A 17,205-nucleotide genomic window follows, 5' to 3' on the forward strand; every position below is an offset into this window, starting at 1 on the left:
AAGCAAATTCTTTTTACTTGAAGCCACTGTTAAGACAGCTACTGTTAATGCTACAAAAATAATGTGCAAAAGAGTCTGGCTCGCAGATTTCATGTAACAAGCTAGTTACATGTAAATGACTAGCTCCTAGAACATAGGCAAAAGAGAAACCTTAAACACGACAGAAGAAGGAGCTACAATGTTAAGCTGGCATTACATGTGCATTTCTAGTATTTAACAAAACAAAACTTTCATTGTAAAACTCAGTAACACTTTTGGCTGGCAACATTCTCCAAATCTTACTAAGGTATTTAAAACACTAATAGGTGACAAAATAGCATCCTTCTTGAAATCCTGTATATTAAGATTACATTGGGCAAGGATCTTTCATTTGAATTTGAAAGTCTAAAAGTAGTATTTCTCCCTGTTAATAGTGAACAATTTTCATCTGTTTTACATCAAAGTTCAGTACTGTAGTAGAAGAGTGAACATTCCAACTCACAGTTGTATGTTTTCATATTATTTTCTTTCCATTATTTACTCTTATTGGAGTTTACATCTATCCATTGAGATTTGCATAATAATCTTTAAGAGTTTTCTATTAATGACTCTCCCTCTTTCCAAGCACAAACGAACAGCTAGCTCTCTGAAAGCCCTCACAAACTTTTTGTGACTGCTCAGCAATGTAATGGTTATTACATAAACACCTCTCAATATCCATACTTTTTTGCTCATTGTGAAAGCTGAATACTATTAAGTAATAGTCATAAACTTGCATAAAGAATAGGAGCCCTCTGCCACAAACTGGACATTCATTTCTGACACTCCTTAACCTATAGGTTTTTATGGAGTCTATTTCATGACAGCACTTTAGATCCCACACCTATTGTTATTTACCTTTCTTACTATTTGACTGTAAAGCACTTTCTCACACGAATGCTCAAACATCTCAAATACTTTGCCACAAGCAGATCTCTGTTGACAAGAATTATGGAACATGAGAAGAAAGGGAAAATGCCATGATATGATAGTAATCTTTGACAAGCCTTGAGTATCTGAAACATTTATTTTTAGCACTTTCAGAAGTGTTTTTCCATTTATAAGAGAAAAAAATAAATTTAAAAATTGAAAAATGGGATATATTCTTACTACATTTACAAGCATGGATACCAGTTCCTACCAAATGCAATGATTCATACATATGTGGTGAACCCACTACTCAGAAAGACAATACACATATAAATATTTGTTGTTTATTTTTTTATTCAGCACCAGAATTATGACTAATGTTAAATAAAGGCAGTGCCCAGAGACTAGAATTCTATGCCTGATTCATGTATCTTATTCAGTATATTCCACATACTTTCTTCACAATCACAAAGCTCTTTTATCTCATGTTTTGTACACACTTGCTTCCATATTTCTTCAAACCTTTCATCTGAAGCATTCATGCCCATATTGTGGAGAATTTGTTTAATCTATAAAAATAATACAAAATAATGCAATTAATGTAATTCTAGTCAGCATTTTGTTACACTCTACAGTGTCTGGCTTTGACATATTTAGCAATCTTTATTTGCCAAAGAATATTTTCCCCCTCTTAAGTTAAAACTACAGACCACATCCCGCATCCTTAACGAAAGAAGTTCCTATTTAAGTAAATCTGAATCTTATTGCAATGAAAGCTGTACAAAATTGTCTGTAATGAATACAGTAATGTTGATGCACTGCTTCAATGCTGGGACAAAAATCAAATACAGAAGAGTAAGGGAAAAGTAAATGTTTTTCAAAAGCCCTAAGTTCTGTTCATCCACTCTATTTTTGCTGTCTACAGTTACCAACACAAATCAGATTCTATTATCTGCATTTCACAGCAACAGTACTACACACAAGGTCATCAGCTGGTATAGATAAGTGGGTGAAGTGACTAAAATGAAACGGTTCACATCAACTTTGAGCCTTGCTATAATTTTACACCAAAATAATCCAGCAGAAGGGATTTTTTTCCATGCTTTCTCATTTGGATGTTTCCTGCTGCATGCTCCATTACACTGACCTATTGACTCATTAGAGGAAGGTAACTTTAGAAGAATATTGATGCACTCTGTGCTTCTGTTAGTATCAGCAAACATTTGGCTTCTTCAATTGTATCATATATGTGTTTGTACACATTTATGCTATGGAGACTTTATGCACACTTTGATAAAGACCTTTAATACAGTCAAATCAGCCTTGTTATACTGTCTTTTATATTTTTGTATAAATATAGGCCTGATCCCCAATAGAGCAAATCTTCAGCTTCATCTTAGCCAATAAATCTATGAGAAAATCTTTAGTCTGTGCAAAATCTTTAGTTTGTGCAAGATGAAATTGCAGGAGGAAAAAAGGGACTGAATTTTGCTTCTTTAAGCATAAGTGTTGTTTCAGTTACATCAATCATTTTTTTTTACTACCCACAAGTAAAACAAACCAGATCAGATCCATTGTCTTCAAGAAGCTAGTGAAATATAGAAATTAAACTAAAAGCAATATTCCTTCACAGGACACCACAGCAGGAAGAATAAAGGACTACATGTTCTCATAATTTGGCTTCACCATGTTAAGAGAGAGCTCTGTCCTGACTCATCAACTGCTGTAAAATCACCACTGACCAAACCACAGACTATTGTCTGCAGACAGGATAAAACTCACTCTCACCTATGATCAACATGCTGCATACAAATCACATACTATTCCTCAACTACATAACTTCTATTCTCTTCAACAGACTGGAGAGAATTTCAGTGAAGAAAACAGCAAGCCAAAGAACTATTTTGTTCTTTTACAATAAGATGAGTCACCTCATGAAACTCTTTCGTAGTCAGAATCTGCATTCATTTCTACCACACTATACAAAAACAATATTAAATTACTCTGAGCTTTCATCTAATAATAATATCATATAATCATAGAATAATTTCATTAACCATGAAATTTTTGGAAATATTAATTATACATATCAAAACAATAATCATAAAATTGCCAAATATCCCATTTCATGAACATAGGGTGTTTCAACAGACTCAGACGTGGTTCTGCACTGAATTCTATATAGCTGGTATAGTCTACAATAGAGTATGACATCTCAGGACATGTTATAACTTCAAAGAACAGCTCTATCTAGTGCCTGACAGATGTAATTGGCAGATGTTATTGGCTTCTCAATGAAGCATGAATTCCATTTACCATTAGCTATTTGCTGCATGCACTCATTTCCTGCTTTCAGAGCTAGATTATAAAGTGGTACATGTACACAACATTCTAACAAGGTGTTTGATGAGCATGACACCACACCTTCTACCCCCAGTCACCAACCAGCAACACTATTTTTTGTAAAATATATATTCAATTTCTAGATCCACTTGCAAACATGACTGCTGAATATTTAATATAATGAGTAGAGGTCATTAAAGTAATGAAGAAGAGGTTGCCACAGCTTCTTTTCTCATTTTAGATTGGAATTTCACATTTCATCACAATTGTCTAATAAACTGTATTTCATGTAATGAAGTTCTCTCTTAATATTTTTTCCCTATGAATTGTATACAAATGTAAAAACAAAGCGGTAAACAATACTGAAGAAGAAACAGCAAAGTTATTTTAGTATTTATGTGAGAGAAATTCTGGTCTGTGAGAAAACAGAGTGGTAGGAGGCTGCAGATGTATCAGAGAAATCATGGGGTCCCCAAGTAAGTCCCTAGAGTCTCATGTCCCATCTTTGTCTTCAGAATCATGAGACAGCACAGCATTGCTGTGTGACTCCCAATGTCCTCCATCACTATACAGATGCTTTGTAGACCTGAGCCTACAACTGTGACTCAGCAGAGCACTTAAAAGGTACCCTCAAGTGGTTTGCTGCATTTGTCATTAGCAAAACCTGCCACGTTTGTCTGAGGAGAGACACTTTTGATAAAATTTTCCATTAAACACCCCTATGTGATAGAAATTATTCATATACATCTTTAAAAATCTCCTTGTGGGGCTTTTTAAGACATTTCATGGAATACCTTAGATTGGAAGAGATCTCTGGAGACCATTCATCCAATCACATAATCATAGCGGGGCTAACTTTACTATCAAACCATGTTGCTTGAGACCTTGCTCAGAAATTTCAATAGCTTGGATCACAGTAAAATTAATATCTATCATCTTTATGAATAATTTAGAATGTGAAGAGTACATATTTTTCAGACAGCTGAATGGATGTAAAGTAAGATGGTAATGTTGCACTATGAATTTTACAACCTGTTTACTTGATGACTTCCCACTCCCATATGGCTAGCAGAATCATTATCTTGGAAGAATATTCTGAAGAAATTCACTATACCTCTGCCTTTGGTCTCTTTTTTAAAAGATGTTTTTCATATACTCCCTTTTGACTGAAGACAGAAGGGTACAGAAGTGAAAAACTACTGCCCTGGTCACCATAATTAGTCGTGTCACTGAGCCGGCAAACTTGAGGAGCAGGAATATCTGTACGAATACTTGGAACACCACACAATGGATAACCTGCGAAAATCAATCAACAGGTAGCATGGATAAATAGTGCCAGGGAGGAGAAAACATTTTGTATGAAATAAGAAGAAATGTGATGCTTGACATATGTAACTTGTTATTGAACCTAATTTTCTTCCTTGTATCCTTTTTCAGATTTTTAGAAATCCTGGCTTCAGCTATATCACGAAGTGTAAAAACAAGGAACCTTGCAGTAATATACTAGTACTGACTTACTTAGTATTCCCAGCTGAAACTATTTTAGGTGATTATGTTATCATTATATTGCAAAGGTTTCACATTGTTGTCTCCTTAGTGTAAGGGTTTCATATCTCCTTGATGTTTCTCACGGGCAGCTCCCCCAAGCACTGACTTTCTTCTTCTTCTTGCAGTAGCCAACTGGCTCCAGTTCCCCTCAACCAACCAATCCACTCTTTTATAACATTCTTCTTATTGCCTACAGCTGTGGCCTGTTAAAGTCAGGCCTGCTCCTAATCTTTGATAATTAACCCAGCTGCAACTCTTTAGGGGGTAAGACTACCTTCTATACTACCTTTATTTTCTTATATTCTATCCCCCTACATGATCGTAAGGAGATATGGTTCTCCCAAATTTACTAGCATAATTTCTCAAAGACATCTAGATTAATTTCAATGTTGAATAGTCCATCCCTTCCAACTCCTAATCTTAAAAAAAACTTAGCTTAAATAAATTAATTTGCTATTTTACATTAGTAGAACCTGTAGCAACACTTTTAACTTTGCTCCCGATTTTGTCTTAAATAATGCTCACAAGTGAGCAGCACAGTCCACTGTACTTACAGGATGTTGGGATACCACCAACTACAGCATTGTACTGAGAAGATGATGTTTGATAATTGGTATATACATGGTCTGTTGATCTTGTAAGTGGTTTTGGCATCTTTTCTGAGCTTTCTGGTTCTTTTAACTCAAGATCTTTCTTTTCTGGCAGTGGTTCATCCTCTTTCTTTGTGTCTTTGGGAAGATAGGCATCTAATTTTTTCCCTACAAAAGGGAAAAAGTTATGAGACAGCCAAGATATATTATCAACATATTATAGACTAAGAGGCAAAAAACTTTGTTTGAATAACTGTAAAGGAGGTAACATAATTCATCTACATTTCTGATAATGCTTCTAGGAGATGTTTTACTTTCTGTTGATATGTATTACTAAGGAAACTTCCCAGTGTCAATCTCAGCATGCAACACAGAACTCCAGGATTCTGAAACACATCTGTACCTGAGATGCTGGTAGTTAAATCAGTCTCTAAATCCTACCCTTCTGAAGGAGCACCTAGTTTACAACAGCAGTGTCCTTTCAACAGCTATCCTAAGAACAAGATCATCCCCATATTTTCCCAGTATTAAGGCATCTACCTTTTGTAATTATTTTTTCTTCAAACTCTTTAACACCCATTTTATCTTTCCAGTTCAGAAAGTTTGCAAAGTCCCGGTAATTAATCAGACCATCCTTATCCAAATCACAGCAGTCAAATAAGGATTCCAGGAGCTCATCATCCAGATTCACATTCAGCTGAGAAAAGATCTGTCGTAGCTTGTCCTTGTGTATCATTCCATCACCATTCTATTACAAAGAAAACAAAACAGTTGTTATATTCTATGATTCTCTAACAGCCATCATAAAGTAACTTCACCAAAAGAAACACATACATGTGTTTATAGGTGTATGTATATATATTTATATATACATATAAATAGCACCAGACACACTATTTCAAGAAGAGTAATATTGCTGAATACAAAAAAAAACCCTAAGTATTTTAGAAATCTAAAAAGTGTCAAAAAGTAATTTTCAACTTAAATAATACAGTGATTTGAGAGTAAAAGTGTGACAGGCTATTGTGACAAGATAGCAATCTAATCATAAATGTTGAGGAAAGGCCAAGATATCTTTAAAAGTAAGACATCAATCATTCTGTATACATTACAATTAATGTTACATATGAAATGTCAATTACAATTTTTTTTCCAGAAAGAAAAAATGAAAATACCTGAAATTCTGAGGCTTGGCAACTCAGTCAAAAAGTACAGCTTGGAAGAAAATATGAACGTAACCCCTTCCATTGTTTTCTCTTTACAAAGGAATGCCAGATTTTGAAGCCCAAAAATTGTTAAGATTACTCCTGCTTGTGTGTCCCTTGCTCTCTCTAACCTGGATATTCCAAATAACATTACGAAAAGCTCCAAATACTATTGTGTCTAATTCCATAGCATATCACAGTAAGTGAGACATAAGATATATTCACAGCTACAGTCTTCATCAATATTTGCCTTGTTATGCTTGTGTTTCTTCTCATCTGTATCTCTATAGCACAGGAGCGCTAATGTCACACATTCCTTTACACTTATACCTTTTGAGAGCACTAACCTTATCAAAATGTCTTAATGCTTCTAGTAACACATCAAAATTCTTGTAGTTAGCTTTCTTCAGACTTTCTCGAACTGCAATCAAGATAACTCTTTCTCTGTCCTTCCCACGGAGGAACTCACATGGAACTCGGACATGAAGAAGATCATGAACGTCTATAAAAATGAACAATTCCTCAATTAGTTGTGCATATACAGTAGTCAGACATTTACCAAAAAAAAAAAAAAAGATTGCATTCATTAGGAAAAGGAGAATTTCAGTTTCAAGATGCTGATTTTCAGCACTGCTGCACAGCTGATACAGCCATTTAATTGCAAGATCAAATGGTCCACATCATTATTTCTTTACTCACACACAGTAAATATCAAAAATTTTGGAACGTGATAATGTAGATTCACAAATCTATCCACTGCTTCCAAAAGCTTCTAAAAGCAGTAGTTTTTACTCAATGTCCAGATAATTGAGAAAAAAAGAATATATATTATTGATCTACCACTTCTGTCATATTCCACATACTTATGAGATATAAGTATATACCTATATACTATCCAAAATTTAGTATTTCGGGTAATTATATATCACAGGTTTCTAGAAAGACAAAGCAATATTTTTATGTTACTGTTCCCATTTTTCATGTATCTTAACTTTATCAGTATTTTTAAACACTTTAGCACACTGAGTTACAATCTTCATCCAAATTCCCATGGTGCCAATGTCACTTTCTAGAGTGCAAGAATTTCATTCACAGTACAATAACAAACATGAGCAGCTCACTTAATCCCCCTCTAACAGCAGTGTACAAGCATTATTTCCTACTTGTTAATTATGAACTCTTTTGTTCAGTTCCTTCTGCTCTTCCTTATAGCATGAACTTTATTACACTGCATAGTAAAACATGTAAAAGATTATTCACTCTTTGAACAGACTTTCTCTGGCCCAGATTAACTGTATGACTTTGATCCACTTCATTTTTTTTCTTCCAAATTATTGACTGTGTTCTTTAAGTATTAAACACAGTGTTAAAATATCATCAATCCCATTGACTATTTGAGCTGATTAGCTTTCAAAATTTTGTCATAATGAAAATAAAAAGGTTTTTTTGCACTCCACTTTCTATCTCCTTGCAACTTTCAAAAACTTATTATTCCTCTTTATTGCTTGTAATTTTTACTCTCTTTAGAGAAGTGCTTGAGAAATCATTGAGAGGGAATATGCATGATTGATTAAAATAGCCATTTTAGTTTGTCACTTTGATGTCAATAAGGATTTTCTGCCATTTCCCATTTTGTTACATTTAGCTACAAAGGCTTTAAAAAGGAAAAAAAACCCAGCACGATAATCCCAAACCTAAAACTTCTTTAGTTTTGACATTTACTTTTTTCCCACTAGCAACTTAAAATCCACTCAAATTTACATTTCAAAAATTTACTGTCAACAAATTGTTGTACCTTGCCTCTTAAAATTATAGGAAAATTGTATATACAACCAACAGTTATTACTTCAGCAGAGTTTCATCAGCAAGGTAAGATTTTATTCTGCTCTTGAGCTTACCATATTCATCTGGACGGATCGCCAATCCAAACGTATGGTCTGGGGGAACATTCATAGTATCTGCTATGCTGTCAAAAAGAACATTTTTTGTTAATTGCCAAACAGTTTATTAATACCCAAAATAAAATCTCAGCTACTGTTAAAAAAAATGATTAATAATAGGGATGATACTCATAGTTTCATAGAAATTTGTTTATCAGGACTTTGTTTCAACATTACCATACCAGAAAAGCAAAGCTTTACAACCTGATTAGAACATTCACTGCTTGTAACATAACACAGCCAAATGCAAACATTAACTTTTTGAACATTTATGCTCATTAAAAAGAAAACCACTCTATGCCATTTTTCCAAAGAAAATAATAGAAACATGCAAGAAAAGTCCTTGTAGTAAAAGAATGGGAATATTTAGACAAAATCTCCAACTGAAATGTCTGAAATAAACTACTTTTGGATAAAGTGGAAAAATTGAATCATATGTCTGCTTTTCCATGTGCAATTTTTTGTCTACCAAAACCAGCAACTAAGCCCATATCCATGTGGAAAACTTTTCTCAGTTCTATTTTCCAAAAAGTGAAATTTTCCTTTTGACATTAAAGAACTGTTTCCTTTTTTTAATTTTAAAAATATACAATGCTCATTTTATTTTTAATATTTAAATAATTAAAACACTTATCTGAACTAAAAATCCCCATCAGAATTTAAAAGATTATGAGTGCTTTGTTCTAAAGCACAAAACAAACAAACAAAAACCCACACACAGAAATGGAAATACCACAATCTAAAAACTACTATGCATATTTTTCTTTTGTCATTTTCATATCACACATAGGATGTGGATGGCATAAAATTCATTAAATAAGATTAAGTTTCACCTATATCTGTCTTGTAATATTAGTGCTGGGTTTCAGCCGGCAGTGCAGCCCATCCCTGACTGATCACACTGCTTTGTGTTGCTCATGCTCCAAGTCTGTCTCACAGTAAGATGGGACACAGTGACAAGGAGAGAAGAAACTGACTTGTATTTGTGCTCACTGCTCACATGCATTTATGAGAACACTTCCCCAGATCAACCTAAGCCTGGGATCTTGAGTTCAAAATTATATGTTGCCACCAAAGTCAGTGTTAGTGAGCCTCCAGATATATTTTTGCAGAAATCTAGAGCATCTGCAAAGACACCCTTCAGATACATTCAGGAGCCCTAGATCTGCAGCACACCTGGATCCTAACCACACTGTACCTTATGACTTCTGTGGTGCTTCATAAGTGCTGTTCTGTAAAGTTACAAACTGTCCCAGATTGCTTCATAAATGTCAGTCATTCTAATGATTCAACAGAGATTGGTAAATGCTGCTAGGTAATAAAATTTAGTTCCATGTCCTTTTCCAAGGAAGTAATACAGTGAGATTACAGACGACGTAACGAAGACCACCAAAAATAGTGTAAGAGTAAGCAAAATGGACAAATCCCAAAACATTAGGTGATATGTGTCAGTCCTTTCAAACCTTTCTAATTGCAAAATACTGGGAGAAAAAAATGTCTTAAAGAGTGTTTGACCAGTTAAACAGTAAGACCTAACTTCACTACATGGACACAGTACAGCCCTTACTAGAAACTTGTGTACTTATCAGCCTAATTAGGGCAAGTAGAAGGTCCTCTTCTGTTAAATGAGTGCTGCACTGGAAGCGTTAAGCACACAGTTATATTTCTTATCCAAGACATAAAAAGATACTGGAGAAATGGCAAAAGTGAGTGAATTTTGTGCTTGATCTATTTGTAACAGAAGGTATCTTTGCTTACTTACGGATCAAAAACTTTTCCAACCAGAGGCTGGTATTTTTCCTTGAAATCGTCACTTCGTTTTGACACAAGGTGTGGTCCTCTCTTCCTACAAATTACAAAAATAACTCCTTCATATTTTTTAAAATACACAATATTTTTAAATACTCAATATTTTTTTCAATAATATTTTAAAATATTATATATATATTAAAAGAAAACAGCAACTCCTCTCACCTTAGTGATTAAACTATCTTGCTACTTAAAATCAAAGGGCTTTACATAATGCTTAAGACATGCCAAGAGTTGTTATATGGTAAAAGTTATCTGGATAAACTGTTCTGAAAATCACATCTTGCATTTTCTATTCAGTTCAGTACAGCTAAGGATAGCACTGTGAGATATACAATTTTCTTCAAATAGGAAGACCCACTCTTCCTGATACTTTTTTAAATAATTAATTAGTTAACTCATTGCAACTTACGAATCCAGGTCCAAAACCCAATTGAAGGTCTTGGCTGTATTTCGCCCATCTTCATAGTGAGGGGTTTCCATTCCATAAACAAAAGACTTGTCAAAGTGTGAGTTATACTTCCTATTGACTGATTCCCCTGCAGAAAAAACAGGCATTTCAACCTGTGTAAAACATCTAAGGAAGAAAATTGTACCCAGTATCTTCATTCTTAAGACAAAACGATGAAGAAACAAAGGCAAATAACTAACAAACTTGTTCAATTAAAGATAAATAATTTGCATTCTCCCTGTTTATTGAGTAGTTAGGAACAATCTCATTGTCAAAAGTGAAAACTCAAAATAAAAAGCAAAACTGCTTCAGTTGGATGTTCTTTTATGTCTGATTAAAGACAAGCCCAACAGAATAAATTAAACCATGTAGCCTAAGTGGTGAGGGTCAAGCAAACGTTGCTTTATAATATCTACACTTGAGCAGAAATATGTACCATTTGATTTATTGTTTTCAAAAAATGCAAAAAATGTTTTTGACGTTGCATTTTCAGATATACTCTTGCTATGTCTTTTTGTCACAGAAAAAACAGTCATTCTTTTCCTTCAAGGTCTTTTCAATCACCTTTTAAAAAGAATTATAATTAGAACTTTCAAAAATATTATTCACTGCATGTTTTCTAATAAGGGCTCCATATGGCTGTATGGCAGCACGCATTTTTTACACTATTGGTGGGGCAAATAGCTGACATTTTTTCTGTCAGTCTGCTTCTGACTTGGCCTCTCCATGGTGGATGGATGTTACAAGAGAGACAGAAACAGATAATGAATAATTTCACTAAAATGCCCAAGAAAGGCAGAGAAGAGAGGAAATGAAGTTACAGGTTTGGCCAATTTATACCAACACTATCTATAGAATAACTTCTCAGTGAGACAATAAAGTATTATAATTTCACATCTATGTAATAGTCTCCACATAAAATTTACATTTTCAGCCAAAGTGAAAGTCATGGAACTGGGAAAAATAGAAGTGGCTGCAAAAAAAAAAAAGTACTGCATTTTAGAGTTCTATTTGTTGCTCTGCTCCTGTGCAGACCTGTGAAATAAAGGGTAACCATCCCTGAGCAGACCACATCACAGAGGCACAGCCCCCAGGGGCTGAAGCAATGCAGGCACAGCTCACAAATCCACGGGGAGGATTCTGTAGGCTGAGGAACCTGCATTCCAGAGAGCCACCCAGCAGCCTGAAATTCTTCGCAACCAGATCTTAATGCTAAGCTCCTCATCAGAAAGTCTGCCTGCTCTGAAATTCTGTTCAGATCCTGAAGAAAGACAGAAACTAGAGGAAAAAGTACTGGAATGGGTTGGGCTCACAGTGTATGACTTCGAATCTGAGATTGCTTTCAGTGGCATAGACAATGCCAAACTCAGTAAGCAACCAGGACATCTGTGAGTTTCTAGTTCCCTGGAAATATTTTGCTTTTCAAACAGCACCCAAAAGAAATCAGGCTTCCAACTCCTTCATGAAGTTCTTACACTGTGTTAAATGCCCATCCTGAAGTGATTGACAGTTCTATAAACTGAGATCATGCTCTCTCCCTTGCTTTTTCACATCATTTTTAAAAGTAATATATATTGTATTAATACAGTGGTTAAAATTAATAGTTTCTATCTCAAAAAATAGCATACAGTAGGCACTGAACACACAAGAGGAACTTTTTATGTGGTTTCTTATGAGCCTTTTACCTTACCCGCGTAATAATCCTCATGTGAGAGAACATACAAATCATGTCCTTCTCTCGCTTCTTTATCCACTTCCTCAAAAGTTTTTGGTGGATTTACAAGCTCTCCAGCTGTTAAATCTGGAAACAAACAAAGAATGTATGGTTGGGGGAGCTAAGGGGGGTGGATATCTTGTTTCATTCATTCTTAATTGTAAACAATACCTTGTTAGAGAAGTTGCTAATACTGTGGAAGGATGATCCTTCTTACCACATTGCTAGTCAATCTATATTCATCTAATGAATAGATGAATAAATATCTAATTCATTATTCACATAATGACATGGGACTACGGAGAGAATCACAGAAACCCAGATGAACAAAACTTTTGCAGTAAAGCTACATCAGCAACACAGATGTGATTTTCTCCAGTCTATGGAGGAAAGCTACACATGTCAAGGAAGTTTCTTCCATGAGAACTATTAGAGTTGTTGGGAAAAGGAAGGTAAGTTGACAGCTACCCTACAGTTTTCCCAGGAAATCTATAAAGACAGAAAGGAAGAGAGCCAAAAGCCCTGGTAGTTACCATATGTTCTCAGTTGCTTGTTTCTTATCAAAATGGAAAAATTTTTAGGCCTTTTAGTAGTTGTTATTTAATACCTCTTCTCTTAAAATGGAGTTGTTGGAATCACAGAGCATGTGCTAGATACTAAATTGCAAATTATCTTGTATTTACAAGAAATATGTTTTAATGGCACATTTTCCTACCTTTGAAGATTTTAATTCCAAATGTAGTTTTAATTATATCCAAGCCCTCAGGTAACTTCAAAGATTGATCATGTGATTTACCCAAAGGTGCTTCACGATTACTGGAGTAAATTGCTTCTTTCATGTCTTGTATCTTTTCTTGCAATTCACTTTTAGGAACTGGACTTACCAATGAAGCTACCTGAAGACATCACAAACAACACCAGAGGCAGGAAAACCAACAAACTTTGATCATTCACACATCACTATGACTACCCACACAAACAAATTTTGCTCATAAGTATTCTAATGAGATCTTCCATGGTTACACTGACATAATTTTATCCATTGAGTTGCAAACCAAAACTGTATCTTGAGAGAAGACCACTAATAGCCAATGCTATGCTACATTTCCAGCTAAATAAAATATTTATTGTGAGATATTTTTATTTTTTTGCTAGCTTTTCCACATTTTAATATATACATTTTCTGACTGTAGTCTTTCTTTTCTTAGCACATATTAGAAATTATAGTCAAATTATAATGTGATCAAATCTAAAGTGATTTGATTTTTCAGGCTATCAAAGTAAAGAAGATTCTAGAGAAGATTTATTATTAGGCTCTCATTAAATAGTATATAAAGAAATATTGAAAAGATTAGTAGCAAATACGATTGATCCAAACCCATGCTTAGCAAACTGATTAGGCTCCCAACCCTTCCTAGAGATAATATTTAATTAATAATGCAAAGTCTTCAACAGAGAGTAATTGAGTACAGATCAATCCATTCAACAAAAAACTTCTAAGGAAAGCCACCAAAACCTGGTTGTCCTTCATTTTGGATATGCCTAATAAATGTCCTACTCAACATCCTAGAATACTAGGACTTACTTCCTTCCTAAAAATACACTTTACTAACACAACTGCTATTTTTAGAGACAGGAACACCAACTGTGTGATAAAACTACCAATGATCTCATCAGTTGTTTGATTACAGATTACAAAAATCATTTCTAGAGAGTACACACAAAATAGGCTGACATATGCAAACCATCACTTTTTGGCTAAAAAATCAGTTTCTAGCCAAAGGTATGAAAGCATACAGAATAATTACACCAAACTGTAAACACACTTGCAGATAACAGCTCTTTTGCTAAGAGCTCAACTGATTTTGTCTCTGTAACCCACAAGAAAAAAAAAAAGGAAAAGTAAGCAGCAGAATTTGTGGGCAGAAGACTGTTCATGAACTTAAATCTTGAAATGAAATTAACAATTTAGTAGTCATTATGAAAAGTTACATCACTGCTAACAGTCACTGAACTTCAAATATTTTCCAGGTTCAATAATACTAAGTCCTATGATTTGACCACAGAACTCAGATCATTCACAGCAGCTGTGAAATGCTGCAGTATAAATCACTCACCTTTATCCCTGACTATGAAGACATCAGTTGCTTTTATTAAGAACACTCTTAAGAGGTTCATTCTTAAACAAGAGTAAAGGAGTCACATTCTTACACTGCATTGGGAGGTTGACTTTATGCCATGTGTCAAGTGAGTTGCAACGTCGGGATCATCTGCACTGCCGTAGAATATTATTTTAGCACCAGGAGCTGGATCTGTTGTATTTCGAAACTTTCGTACAGCAGTGGGAGTAACAGGCTATATGTAAGGCAAAGCAAAAACAAGTTTACACCAGACATTCACAAAATGTTAATGAAAAGAAAATGTACTGCAGACGTTTGTGTCATCCCAGATATAAGAACAAAATATGAGGATGCTTTAGGGCTGCAGTATATGCACATACTCCTGCAGATGCTGATACTGTGAGCGTAAGGTCAACATAACCCAGAATAAATTTTATCAAACTAGCACTGTTAAGTTTCAGCACTTCCCATATTTTACTTTTTTTTTTAATTTGGGTAACAGCTACTTCACATGTTCTTGATGAAAACTAGATGTTACAATTATAAATTTCAGAAAGCTTTAACTCAATTCAAAATTTCCACCATCAATGAAGCAATTTTGGAAATTATTTAAACTAGACTGTTGGGGTTTCTTTAATTATCATTTAAAGGGAGACCTGCTATTTACAGGATCCATTTGTGTCTCAGTAGCCTCTGACTCTTCAGGGCCAAGGGGAAGGGCCAGTGGGATTCCCAATTCCGGCAGGCATCCTTGTAAAGAAGAACCTCCATCAGAAGTAATAATAATTTCCAAAAATTACTGCAATTGCATTACCAGAGGGGAAAACTGCCTAAACAATTATATTTAGTCCCAACTAAGCAAGAACAGTGACTTTTGTAAAACATGTGGAATGAAAATGAACAGCCAGAAGTGTTTTCCAGTCTTGCCAGCTAGTCTCTGTAATTCCACAGGATAAAAAACAACATTGAAATAAACGGTAGTTTCAAAAGCGAAAGGATGTAGGAAAAAAAAAAAAAAATGGAGCCGCTACAAAACCAACTCACCTTGGGTGTCTCTTTGAGACAACTCGCAACCGTGTTGCCCGCTGGACTCAACTTTCCAGCCTAAACAATGCAATCAAAAAATAAATAACGTATAACGAAACTCGTAATAATACACACAACTAGTCAAACTGGGATCTGACATTATGCACGGGACGTTGTCCAATTGTCCCCGTTTTGATGGGGGTAGGAAGGAGACACCTTCATTTCTGGGAGAGAAGGAGCTCGCAGGGAGATGCGCCATCCCCGCCCACACGCTCCCCTCCTCCAGCCCCTTCCCTCGGGGACACTCCAGCCCAGAAAGGCACAGTAGCGAGGCACAGAAGCGGGGCGCGGCCCTGGGCCATTGGTGCGACCCCTTTGGCGAAGGCACTCACATTCGGCAGCTCCGGAGTCCCCTCGGGGAGCGTCTCTTTGGGGCATGGCGGTGGCTGCTCCGCCATGGCCACCGCTCACTTACTCTGCTCGCTCGGTAACGGCGGTGGCGGCGGCGCCGGCAGCCCTCGTGCGAGATGCGCGGTACGGCCGGCGCTCACAGAGCTCCGCCATCCGCTCGCACCCACCGCACTCCATCCTGCCCCTCAGAGAGCTCCGCCATCCCCTCGCACCCAGCACCGCCCGTCCTGCCCCTCACAGAGCTCCGCCATGCCCTTGCACCCACCGCACTCCATCCTGCCCCTCAGAGAGCTCCGCCATCCCCTCGCACCCAGCACCCCCCGTCCTGCCCCTCACAGAGCTCCGCGCCCTTGCACCCCCGCACTCCATCCTGCCCCTCAGAGAGCTCCGCCATCCCCTCGCACCCAGCGCCCCCTGTCCTGCCCCTCACAGCGCTCCGCCATCCCCTCGCAGTAGCGCCCACCTCTTCTCCCCTCACAACCCTCCCTCCACCGCCCTCAGCACCCGCCACCTCCCTTACATCTCACACCCCTCGTGAAAAGTCAGGAAATAAATTGCACTGGGCTGTTTTGTAAATGTAATGATCTAGAAAAATAATTAAGGCCCAGCCGCAGAGGTCGCACATTCCTTAGACTGACTGTAAAGTCTTTGAAACTCTACCAGCTTTCAGACAGGTGGGTTGACTCTTGAGGTTGAAATGAGGTCTTACATGGTCAAAAATTTGATCAAACTTTCAATCTTTATTACTGTAATATAAAATACTGCCTCTTTCACAAGTGTTGTCACATGCTATTAAAATATTGGGGCTGTTCCTCTAGAGAAAATTGCAGCTCACCCACACACAGCTTGGAGGTGGGAGAGAGAAGCCCGTCAGCACTACCCCATGTATCAGACACGTGAGTGCTCTCACTGTTTGTCTTAAATGAGTCAACACCTCGTATATCTAACCCACTGTATTTGCCTTTTAGAAACAGATGTGGATTATTTCAGAAAAGCAGCGTGGGTAAGACTGAACAAGTTTCACCACTGTTTAACAGACCCTCAGTTCTTACAAAGACTTTTATTCTCAGATCACATGTAGCAAACCATCATATTCTTCCCAGCCAAATATCTCAATTTAATCACATCTTAATCCATTCTCTATAGTCTTTCAATGGCAA

The 17,205-nt window shown here is 36.4% G+C and overlaps 1 protein-coding gene across 2 annotated transcripts; it reads right to left on the reverse strand.

Annotated features, from left to right (window-relative positions):
- Nucleotides 1–915: 915 nt before the first annotated feature.
- On the reverse strand, nt 916–16,234 carry EFHB (EF-hand domain family member B). Of its 2 annotated transcripts, XM_030971838.1 has the most exons (13): nt 16,027–16,234; nt 15,653–15,712; nt 14,700–14,843; nt 13,204–13,384; nt 12,465–12,575; nt 10,736–10,862; nt 10,277–10,360; nt 8,473–8,540; nt 6,922–7,076; nt 5,910–6,117; nt 5,334–5,537; nt 4,346–4,527; nt 916–1,457 (listed from the first exon to the last, which is right to left on the reverse strand). In XM_030971838.1, exons 1-13 carry the CDS (start codon nt 16,090–16,092, stop codon nt 1,293–1,295), a joined length of 1,755 nt encoding a protein of 584 aa, XP_030827698.1. In that variant the 5' UTR covers nt 16,093–16,234; the 3' UTR covers nt 916–1,292. The 2 variants fall into 2 exon arrangements, with proteins under 2 accessions (XP_030827698.1, XP_030827697.1); XM_030971837.1 differs by lacking the exons at nt 15,653–15,712; nt 16,027–16,234 and having other exon boundaries at nt 14,606–14,832.
- Between the last annotated feature and the right edge of the window lie 971 nt (nt 16,235–17,205).

Source organism: Camarhynchus parvulus, chromosome 2 (genome assembly GCF_901933205.1).
Source record: "Camarhynchus parvulus chromosome 2, STF_HiC, whole genome shotgun sequence".
In the NCBI taxonomy this organism is placed as follows: domain Eukaryota; kingdom Metazoa; phylum Chordata; class Aves; order Passeriformes; family Thraupidae; genus Camarhynchus; species Camarhynchus parvulus.